A 12,040-nucleotide genomic window follows, 5' to 3' on the forward strand; every position below is an offset into this window, starting at 1 on the left:
GAGAAATCACTAAGGATACAGTTGTACGAGCTTACAAAGGTCATCAGTCATCACCTCTCTCTACAAATGATTATGAGAGGAATCAACTTATGACCTCTGACCATCAAAATTTCTATGCGCGCGATTAATTAATGTATGACCATCCCCAAATTAGATCCTGTCCTAAGATTTTGATGTCCTCGTATCATCGCAACTTAAGTGGAATGTAGTTAAGGATTTGGAATTTTACTGAACTCTCTTTTAATATTATGGAATAGCCGTCAATGCCGCTAAAGTGGTGGTACCAATTGAATGCAATAGTCGTCTGACAAAGGTATAACAATGCTGTCAGACACACCAGTAGGCATTTCAGTTTGCTCCCTATAATTTAGAAAATAACAATTTACTATCTAGAGAGTATTGCATTACAGAACTGTAACATTTTTTTTGGAAATCTAAGGAGCAAACTGAAAAACACCTAATCACACTCAATTTTTTCTCTCGCCAGGTTGTTGTTGAATAAGTGTGAATGGAGAAAGAGGTGGAAGAGAAGAAGTTTCATTATGAATGAGGCTTTAGTCCTATATTGAGAATTTCAAGGTATTTTTGTTGGTTTATATTGATTCACATATATTGAGTTTGTGAACAAATACATAGGGAAAGACTCTCTCTCACTTGTGAGTATGTAGGGGGTGCAAATCCAGGGCCCAGATTTGCACAGAACCAAGTTGACTCATGTGCGAGCGCGACCTGCGCACATGAATGTCGGACCGGTCGGGGCAAAAATTTGCTCAAATGAAACAACCAACATTTTACTACGTTGATCTTTTTACTGTTGTGAAACGCTGCCTTTGATCTGAGCTCCTATATAAAGAGACTGCGATCATAGGCAGAGAGACACAGCGAAGAAAGCAGAAGCTCTCCTCCTCATTCCCCTCCTCTGTCGTGCCTCTTGCTCGGCGGAGTGTCTGTGGTAGCATTCGAGTACCACTCAACTCGTCGTGACCACCAGTGCTTGGTCGGATTCACGGTCGACCGTTGTATTCTGGGAAACAGACGTCTTTTGTAAGCCTCGAAGCACAACCGGAGGTGGGCGAATCTGTTTCAAGGAAACTGCACCTCGCAGGCCTCGATTCTCGCTTGGTCTGTCAGCTCGTCCGGTCGGCCAGTCTTTTGACAGCCCGGCCTGTCTGCTTCGCCCGATCGGTCAGCCCGCGCTCGACCTGTCTGCTCGACCCGGTCGATCTCTCTGACAACCCGGTCGATCTCTCTGACAACCCGCTCGACCTGGTTGCTTCGACCGATCTGCCGCTCGGCCTGTCTACTGCCCGGTTTACCTCCTGACAGACCTATCTTCCCGATCTGTCTGCCTCTCACTCGGCTGGTCTGCTCTGCCCGACCTACCTCGCGGTCTGCCCAACTTGCCTCTCTGATTTGACGAATACTTTACCCGGTCGACCTTATTGCTCGGTCGACCTTTCTGATCTGCTACGTCCGCCCGGTCAATACAGTGCAAAATGTCTTCATCACTTGACAAAATCAGCCCCTGCAACCACCTGAGATTATCAGCTCAGGTTATCTCAATTGTAAGTTGAATTTAATTCGAATATTTAAATTTAGTTAATACCCCGTATATCTTCGGCTACATATTGTTTGTGTCTAACAGTTGTTTATATAACGAACTCATCTCCTTCTCTGCAACTCAACTCGCATGCTCCTTCTCTTCCTCCTCTTCCTCTTCCTCTCCTCCTCGGATTCATCAACTTCCGATCACTAATCTACGATGAACTGATCACAACTGTATCGGTGGAGGCTGCAAAAGATTGCAGCAAAAGGCGAAACCCTCGCCCCCAGGGCCTCCACCGATCGGACCCACGGTCATTGTGAGGGAGGTAAATCGTAGCACCCGAGTTAACATGGGACGGACCGTGTGAGATACATGGATAGAGGATTTATTTCCCTATTGTCACTGAGTTTCGACCCGATGATCTCATTGCAACAATCTCCACCCCATGTTATCTCGGGATGACCCACGGGGAGAGCAAATTGCTCAGGGTGGCGGTGGCGGTGAAGGTGGCGGAATCAAAGCGACCGCGCCAGCGAAGGTGGGAAGGAGGGTCAAGGATCTGCAGAGGCTGGTGCCAGGCGGTCGGGATCTGACGGTGACGCAGCTCTACCTCCGCGTGGCGGTTGAAAGTCCAAGTCTTGAGGGTTATTACTGCACCAGCTGCTTAGTTAATCTATAATTAATCCATTCTTTAATTATTAAACGGTTAATTAAAATATAAAATCCGTTCACGAATTTTTCAAACAAAATCATTTGTGAAAAGTTAAGCTAGCAAAGGCTATTATGGATCATTTGAAACCAAACTAGCAAGAAAATAGAGAGAAAATAAAATAACATGAGTCACAATCAATTTCTGATAAATGCGCAACTGATCTGATTGAAAGCGGAGAATATGGAACGGCTAGAATGATATAGTTGAAATATTAATCGAGTTATCATGATCCAAAGGATGAGGGTATGATGAGTTATCTTTTATGTTGACCAAATCATTAGAAGATCTCTGGTCAACGGTATCTGCAGATAGCGACTAGGTTACTCTGGTCCCTGACATCCTGATACTCGAGGCAGATCCCAAAAATAGATAAAGAGCCGAATAAAGAATAGAATAATGAAGTGCATGGAGAATAAGTAGGAGTGTAAATAAATTAAGTATCGTGAACAAGATTGATGTTCGACTTAATAAGAGCTTGTTTATGTTCGTTCAATATACATAAGATTAAGTAAACAAACAAGTTTGAACAGCTAGTTAAACTAAACAAACAAGCTTGAACACATATATGTTTAGCTCGTTAACATTTGTGAATAATGTTCGTAAACAACATTTGTGAACAATATTCGTGAGCAATGTTTACGAATCATATTTATTAATAAAACTCTTTTCAATAAGCTAAATAAATAATAAAATAAAATAATCAAATAAATTTAAATTATCAAACTCAATAACCAATCAAACAACTAAAAATTTCAAACAATCAAACATACTTGAATTTAGAGCTCGATAACCTCTAAACGAACCAAGCTCGAACCAAGCTCAAGCCAAGCTCAAGCCAAGCTTGAACTAAGCTCAAGCTAAGTTTGAATTGAGAGCTCGATAACATCTAAACGAATCAAGTTCAAACCAAGCTTCAAACAAGGCTCAAGCTAATAAAACATAAACCAAGTCCAGCTTGAACAATCATTTTAAAAGTTTGATTTATTTTAAGCTCAGCTCGACTCACCTCATTTATCTTATCAAACAAGCTTGAACACTCCAAAATTCAGCTCGGCTCGTTTACAACCCTAAGAATAAGTATGGAAAACATACCCCGGCTCAGGGGGCGCCCTCTAGTAGACTGGTGAGTTGATCATGACGTTGATCCAGTCGTTGTGACTCGGAAGAGTGGATGAGGAGCTGGATCTGACGACATGGAACCAGAGACGAGATATGACAATGACACACAAGCCGAATGGTATGAAGACCGGAACATAGCCTCAGCTCGAAGGCCAGAACACCATATCAGCTCGAAGGCTAGAGATAGATTAGATCGAAGCATAATGGCAGCAATGGCAAGGAGGCTCGAACAACATCAGAGGTAGATGATAGTGAAGAACTATGCTGGAGATGGTCGGATCTACACCAGAATGGTCGACAGCGAGGCAGCAAGAGAGACAGTGAGTTGTAGCGTCTTAGAGGGCCACACGGGTTGACCGTAGTGCGAGGGCAGTGACCCCAGAGCGTGAGGACGAGCCCTCGACACTAGTGAGGGTCGAGGGTGGCCAAAGGCCGCCGTGGGAGGCGGTAGCCGCGGGAGGTGGCGGTGGCCTAGCGCGAGCATTGAGGGAGAGAGGACGGAGCCCTACTCAAGCTTCGACGGAGGGTGTGGAAGAGGGAGGCGACACATGAACCCTTGTGGCAGTGGCGGGTTAAAGCGCTAGCAGAGGTCGACGAGCGAGGAGGGAGGCAGTGAGTACCCACTGGCGGTGGCTTGGTCGTAGGAGAGAGAGAGAGAGGGGGCGACGCGTGTCGTAGGGGAGATAGTCTCAGGCGTCTTGCATGTGTGAGGGAGCAAAGAGACGGCGCAAGGCGACGGTATGCCTGAGGCAGTGACATTCATGAGAGGCGACGGGTGTGGCGATGGTGAGAAGCTGTCAGCATTCCTGTGAGAACACGGTTGCTATGCTAGCACCACATGGAGGGTGCAACGAGACCGTCGACGAGGCATCGTAGGAAGAAGAGGTGGCGTGAGCGTCGACATATGGTGAAGGCGGAGAGAGGAAGTCAGCGGCCATTGGAAACGACCTCGTCGTGGAAGAGAGAGAGAGAGGGTCAGTGTTGATGTTGGAGGTAGGCGGCACTGGTTAAGGGAGGCGCCGCAGTGGCGGTCTCATACATGAGATTCGGTGGCGACCTCTAGAGGCCATGGCTGCCTACCCCCAGCATCAGCGCCGACTCTCTCTCTCTCTCTCTCCCTCTCTTCCGCGACTTCCTCTCGCCACCTTCGCCGTATGTCGGCGCTCACGCCACCTCTTTATCTTGTGATGCCTCATCGACGGACTCGTCGCAGCCTCCGCGTGGCCCTAGTACAGTAGCCATGTTCTCACAGGAACGCTAATAGCTTCTCGTTGCCTCTCATGCACGCCACCACCTTAGTCATACCGTCACCTCACGTAGTCTCTAATTGCTCCCTCACACATGCAAGACGTCGGAGACGATCTCCCCTACAGCATGCGTCCCCTCTCTCTCGCTCTCTCTCTCTCTCTCTCTCCCTCCCACGACCAGGCCACCGCCAGTGGGTACTCGCTGCCTCCCTCGTTGCTTGTCGATCTTCGCTACCACTTCAACAAGCCACTGCCACGAGGGCTCATGTGTCACCTCCCTCTTTAACACCTCTGCCAGCACCTGAGTAGGGCTTCGTCCTCTCTCCCTCAGTGCTCGCACCAGGCCGTCACCACCTCTAGCAGTCACCACCTCCAGCGGCCGCTGCCTCCAGCGGCCCTCGACCCTCTCTAACGCCAAGGGCTTGTCCTCGTGCTACGATCAACCTGTGCGGCCATACAAGATGCTACATCCCACCTCCTCTCTTGTTGCCTCACCTGCGACCATCTCCGGCGCAGATCCGACCATCTCCGGCATAGTTGTGCACTGCCGTCTACCTCTAATGTTGTTCGGACCTCTATGACCCTGCTGCCATTATGCTCCGATATGGTATGTCTCCAGCCTTCAAGCTGATATGGTTTTCCAGCCTTTGAGTCGATATTGTGTTCCGACCTTCAAGCTGAAGCTATGTTTTGGTCTTCGTGCTATTCGACCTGTGTACCGTGTTCTGGCCTGTGTGTCGTTGTCATATCCCAGCTTGCATGCCATTGGCATATTTCGACCAGCGCACTGCCTTCCCGATCCATGTCGCGTTCGGTTTTTTGCCGTCAGATCCAACTCCACATCCGACTCATATTCATCTACTATTCCAGGTCACGATAACTGGATCAACGTCACGACCAGCTCACCAGTCTACTAGAGGGCGCCCCCGGGCCAGGGTATGTTTTCCATACTTATTCTCTACGCACTTCATTATTCTACTATTTATTCGGCTCCTTATATATTTTTAGGACCTGCCTCGAGCATCGGGGTGCTAGGGACCGAGGCAATCCGATCGCTGTCTGCAGGTAGCGTTGAGCCTTCTGACGACTTGGACAACATAGAAGACAGCTTATCATACCTTCCCTGTCCGGATCATGGCAACTCGATCAACATTCCCACCACATCATTCCAATCATTCCGTCTTCTCAACTTTCAGACGGGATCATCAACTATTATAAAAAGATAGATATCAAAAGAATTACGATGATAAGAAATAAATATTTTATATTTTTACATAACTCTACTTTTTACAACTATTCAACCCGAGGTTAAACTTGATCAAATAGATGGACAATCACTAATCTCTTGGAGGACAAAAAAAAAATTAACCAGGATAGGTAACATCAAGCTAACGTAATCGGTCTGATACTACGGAAGTTTTCCATCGACTATCAGGGTAAATCGAGAAACATATACAGTGGATGACCTAGGAGTCTAGCATCCCTTAGTTGCAAGTCCCATTTAGAGAAAAAAACTCCTGCAACTACATCGTAGAATCTCTTGGAGGACAAGATAGTAGATGAGGAATGATGTGGTGAATAGTTACGGGGGCTACGTGTATGAAGGGTAGGAGGGAGATTTTACTGTAGCCCATTTTTAGGGCTCGAGTGGTTCGCAGAAAGGACTCTCCGTTTTCTTCTCTGCACGAGCACCACCCACCTTTTTCACGCCGATGCCATCGGCTCCCCCTTGCCACCGCTTCCTCTCCCACGAGCAATCACCTCCTCTCTCCCATTCACACACACCGCCGCCCCACGCTGCTTCCGATGTCGCCTCTCCCTCTTCTCGTCTACTCTCTCTTTCTCTCTCTCTTAACAAAGAGGTCGATGGCGTCGCTGGCCAAGCGTCAACCCTCTCTCTCTCTCTCTCTCTCTCTCTCTCTCTCTCTTCCACGACTAGGTCGTTTCTAGCGGCCGCTGGCTCCGCAGTCACCCCTATCACATCCAGTGGCCATCACTGCCTCTCACGCATGAGGTCGCCTCCGATGCCCTCTGGACCACTAAAGGATGCCCCCTAGGTCCGAATACATTTTTCATGCTTATTCTTCATGTACCTTATTATTCTACTATTTATTCGATTCCTTATATATTTTTAGAATCTGTCTAGAGTATTAGGGTACCAGGGACCAGGGCAACCCGATCATTGTCTGTAGGTAACGTTGACCAGGTTTTCTGACGACTTGGTCAACATATAAGACAACTCATCATAGCTTCCCCTCCAGGTCATGACAACTCGATCAACATTTCAGCCACATATTTCGACCGTTCCACCTTCTCAGCATCCGAACGAGATCAATAAAGATATATTAAATAAATCAACTATAGATGACAAAAATTGAACAAAATTGCAAATTGATTCATAAGATTCAAATACATGTATATATTGTTCACTGAAAAGAAAACTATGCAAGAGCAAAGGTCCCTCGTGATTTACCCGCTTTCAAATAATATGGAGGGACCGACTTCATCTTTTGCTCCGACTCACAAACTAAAAAACATTTTGTGCATTTATCCACATATTGGCAATGATAGACATGTCCAGAGATCATTAGCTCGATCCTTAACTTCAAAATTCGTTTGGGGATCTCCAACTCAACCAAATGAAAGTTCATGTGGCACATCAAAACAATTTCAAGTTTAGACACATTGTCCTAATAGTTATGGGCACGAATATATATTCTCACACAAGTAAACAGTAAAAACTGGTACGAGGCATACTTAAAAATGAATGAATGCTCGATCGATCGATCGAATAATTATCATTTAATTATGCTTTTCTGTACATGACACAAAAGAGGCAGCAACATCTTAAACTACGTACTATGATGTGTTCAGTTTTGGATCACAAGTTGCAAGTGGACCTGGAAATAAACAATGAAATGAAAACATGTGGACTCGCAGAGCAGCAACTAATTTCAAGTCCTAAACTAGCAATATCTCCCTCTACATGATATGATAAACTTTGCATGGGCAGGTTGGCCAATAAATTGCCACCACTTCCCCAGCTGAACACTCGCCATCTTTTCCCTGCCTATTTATGCTGCATCAACCTCCACTCCCTTGGCCAGGATCTCTTCAATGGCAGGGAGAGCTTCAAGAGTTCGACCAAGGAAGAAGAGCTCAGCCCAGCATTGGGTGGTGAGGAAGCTTAAGAAACTAGAGGGAATGGTCCCTGGATGCCAAGGTGGTGTCGGAGTTGAGGAACTCCTGCGGAGAACTGCAGAGCACATTGTGTTCCTAGAGCTGCAAGTTGCTGTGCTAAGCAATGTGTGCAAAACTGGATTGCTGGATCGCGGTTGATTTATGAGGTTAAATCAACCAGAATTCTGTTTCGACCCTTTTGGTTGGCCATTAACTGGTTGAACTGGTTAGTCTCATTAGTATAAAAACTTAATATTTTAACTGAGCTGCCCTTGAGGTTAGTGATGTATGTGTTTCCCAGTGGCCGTGTAATAATACATTGTTAAAATCCTTAAATCAAAATTGGCCTAACCATAATTTCTCTTCATACTTGCCTTCAACATGTTCTATGTTTGCCTTAATGATTGATTGGTTAATTTAAGGGTGTTTTTTCACATTAATTAGTGACTAATGAATTGATTAGTCATGGCTGAAATATTAAGAGGTATTTTCTTTAAAAATTGTCCTTCTATTGATATCTTGCCTTTAAGGTTGATTATCAAAATCATATGATCCAAACTAACCTAAAAAATCTGAATCCCAATTAGGATTTGAGGCTGGAATCATTCAGTTGGTGGTTACTCAACCAACTAGCTCTAATAGGTATAAATTAAAAGGTTGTGTTTGGAGTGGAGTGATGCATTCCTATTGAGAGTTGTCGCTCTGTTTGGTTGTGTATTTAGTGAATCAAAATGAAATCCAGTATTCTCTTTCTAAATGTAATCAAGATTCCAGGTTGTAGACCCCTGAATAAAACATTACAGGCCTAAAAAATACTCAGAAGAAACCCATCCCTCGCTCGATCCTATCCCACTCCACATGAAAAACTCATAAATCGACTGAAAAATATTTACTTGCTAAAACATTGGGTATTATGGGTGGTTCTTATAACCTCTCATCCATGTATAATTTACTTGTGCATCAAACTAATTGTGGATTAACCTCTCATCCATGCACTGTGGCCAATTACTTGGCTGTAAGTTATAGATGTATCTGATCTATGAACAAGCTTTGCAAGTTGTGAATGTGTTTGACATCAGGTTTTGTAAAAAATGTCATCCATACATATGTTCAATGGATACTTTATATCCATTTCATTCTATAATGCAACATAGGAATGGAATTAAACATTTCACTAAGGATTCCTCTCTAATCCAATCTCATTTCCATTCCCATTCTATTCTATTCTATTCTATTCTATTCACGCCTACAGAACAACCCAACCTACAGTCTTTAGTAGTTTAGTGGTAGGATGGGAACTCGTTGTTTCAATGTAGTTTCCATCTAAATTTTTAACGTAGTAGTAATCATAAAGAATCTGGTTCTGTGATCCTTCAATGTTCTCCTTAGGTAGGTTTTGATCCTCACATCCTAACCCTAAAATAGAACTCAAGGAAGCATGTATCTATCCCAGGTAATATGCCATCACGATGTGATGTAATCAATTGCATTAACACAATCTATTATCTGATCATCAAAATTTCTAAGCACAAGAAACAAATTGTATCTACCATAGACAAGATTATTAGGGTCATCAATTTGGGTGATATAATGAACAAAATTTCCAAATACATAATATACACACCAACTTACAGGTTATTAAGGACTTGATCAATAAAAATTATGATAAAGGGGTTTTGTATAAACCTCTCAGTAAAGAATAAAATTCAAATAAGCCTTTGTATCTACCTCTCAGTAAATTAACAATAACATATGGGAACAAAATATGAAATCCTGTTAAACATTGGAATGCTGGAGTATTTAGAAAGATAATCTGCTCTTTAACAACCAAGTCACGGACTCGGCCAGTATATACATGGCTAATAACACCATTAGTCAGGATTCAATATATGTGCGTTTTAACATTTTCTATAAATCATCTAAAACTCCCTTATGTTGACTAAAATTGATCTGGAAGATATAGAAGCATGAAATTATTTAACAAATCCCGACGATCCAATTAAAAGAAGTCTGCAAAATCTAGAAGGGGGTCCAAATTAAAGAAATCCCCAAGCACAGATCGGCAAGATATAGAAGTATGAAGAACAAAGCGATTGTGATCGAACTGAGAAAATACAAAGAGAGAAGAAGCGATTCGCACCTCGCCATTGTCGGACCAAGTGGGAAGGCGACAGGAACGAGACCAGCCGCTTCTGCAACGGGTGCAAAATGGAGGACGTCAAGCGCCACGTAGGCTGAGAAGGCAGGTCGGTTCTGAAAAAGGGGGCTGTTCGCGAATATTCCAGCTGTGGACATAACACGCGCTGTAAAGGCTCGGAGAGAGAGTGTTACAGCTGCGCATCATCACTGATCAGGGACGTCCATTTGGCCCATGGCCAGCTGTCTCCTCCGCTGCGACCGCACGGAATCATTCCGTGTGGTTCCACTGAAGCTGGCGCTCACTCCCCGATGCACCACGCGGTGGACTCCCGATCGGCGCGTGGGCCCCGCGAATTCAGCCATTGATACGGAAGGTGGCATGATGGGTGTTCCCGGGCACTCATAAGTGTAAAACAACGCGTATATCTCGATAAGATAGCATCATTAATGGCGACAAATTTACAAAAGAGACACTGAGCTCCGATCTTCTCCGCCGCCGGCGATTGGGAGCGGGCGGATTGCCGGAGAACCAGGATTTTGATTAATATGAACGAAGGAAAAATACTGCGAATAGAATCGCCAGGACAGAGTGGAAGTAGAATTAATAGTTTCCTTCTTTCTTGAAGAAAGAATCCATTGTGATTTTTATAAGAACCTAAATTTGAACAAAAATGTAGAAAGGAGCAGAGGGAAGGGATCTTTACAAGCTTTTGGAAGTTCTGGCGGTGGATCTGGGGTTGTAGCCGTAGTAGGAGAGGTACCACTTGACGAACTTCTTGAGGCCGACCTCCAGGTTGGTCGTTGGGTTGTAGCCGAGCTCGGCACGAGCAAAGCTGATGTTGGCATGGGTGAAGGGGACGTCGCCGTTGCCGGGCATCTCCACCTCGTTAATCGTCGCCTTCACCTTGAGGTGCTGCTCCAGGATGCGGACGAGAGCCGGCACGGTGACCGGCGATGTGTTGCCCAGGTTGAAGATGCGGAACTGGGCTGGACCGCGCTTGCTGCCGCCGCTGCCAGTGCTCTTGGACGCGGTGTCGAGGGAGGCGACGCAGCCCCTGACGATGTCGTCGATGTAGGTGAAGTCGCGGGCGAGGTCGGCCCTGTTCTTGCCGCGGTAGACGGTGATGGGCTTACCCTGGAGGATGTTGCGGGTGAAGGAGAAGTAGGCCATGTCGGGACGGCCCCAGGGCCCGTAGACGGTGAAGAAACGAAGGCCGGTGATGGAGAGGCCGTAGATGTGGTTGTAGGTGTGGGTGATCTCCTCGCCGGCTTTCTTGGTGGCGGCGTAGAGGGATGCAGGACGGTCTGTGCGGTCGGACTCCGAGAAGGGCACCTTCTCGTTGAGGCCGTACACCGACGAAGACGACGCCCAGACGATCGCCGGCTGCGGATCAGCGGACTTGCAGGCCTCGAGCAGGGCGACCAGACCAGCGATGTTGCTGTGGACGTAAGACGCCGGGTTCTCGATGGCGTAGCGGACGCCGGCCTGCGCCGCTAGGTGCATCACGTGGGTGAAGGGCACGACATCGAAGAGCCTGGAGAGGAGGCGGGCGTCGTTGATGTCTCCCTCCACCACGAACACGCCGTGGGACGCCAGGACCGCCTTGCGGGCCTTCTTCAGCGACGGATCGTAGTAGCTGTTGAAGTTATCCAGCCCGACGACGCCGTCGCCGCGCTTGCGGAGGGCCATAGACACGTGCGTGCCGACGAAGCCGGCGGCGCCGGTGAGGAGCACGGACTTGCCGCCGGCGCGGCGGGGGGTGGCGGACGTCCGGATCTGCATCTCCCACCGCATCCCGCCCCAAGAGGAGTTGAAGTAGCGGGAGGAAGAATCGACGAAGCTCTCGAAGCTGAGGTAAGAGGCGGTCAGCGCGATCAAGAAGAGCGCCCACAGGAACATGGTGCCGGTGGAGGCGAAGCACCGGTGGAACTGGCGATTTATGGAGTGCGCCCGCTCGATCTTGACCTTCCCCGGCGTCGACGGGAACATGTCGTCTTCGTTCAATCTCATCATCTCGACCGATTTGGGGCGGATGAAATGGCAGGCCAGGCGTTCGACGAAATGTCTCACTGCACCTGCCAAAGGACCGTTCCCGC

The 12,040-nt window shown here is 46.7% G+C and overlaps 1 protein-coding gene across 1 annotated transcript; it reads right to left on the reverse strand.

The window, feature by feature from the left end:
- Positions 1-7,388: 7,388 nt before the first annotated feature.
- Positions 7,389-12,040, reverse strand: LOC121989798 (UDP-glucuronate 4-epimerase 1-like). Its single transcript, XM_042544050.1, has one exon. It carries the CDS (start codon positions 11,955-11,957, stop codon positions 10,644-10,646), a length of 1,314 nt encoding a protein of 437 aa, XP_042399984.1. The 5' UTR covers positions 11,958-12,040; the 3' UTR covers positions 7,389-10,643.

Source organism: Zingiber officinale, chromosome 6B (assembly GCF_018446385.1).
Source record: "Zingiber officinale cultivar Zhangliang chromosome 6B, Zo_v1.1, whole genome shotgun sequence".
NCBI lineage: Eukaryota > Viridiplantae > Streptophyta > Magnoliopsida > Zingiberales > Zingiberaceae > Zingiber > Zingiber officinale.

Bases quoted from the DNA above. Each gene is read 5' to 3' on its own strand.
- LOC121989798 (XM_042544050.1), bottom strand. From the start codon at position 11,957: ATGATGAGATTGAACGAAGACGACATGTTCCCGTCGACGCCGGGGAAG.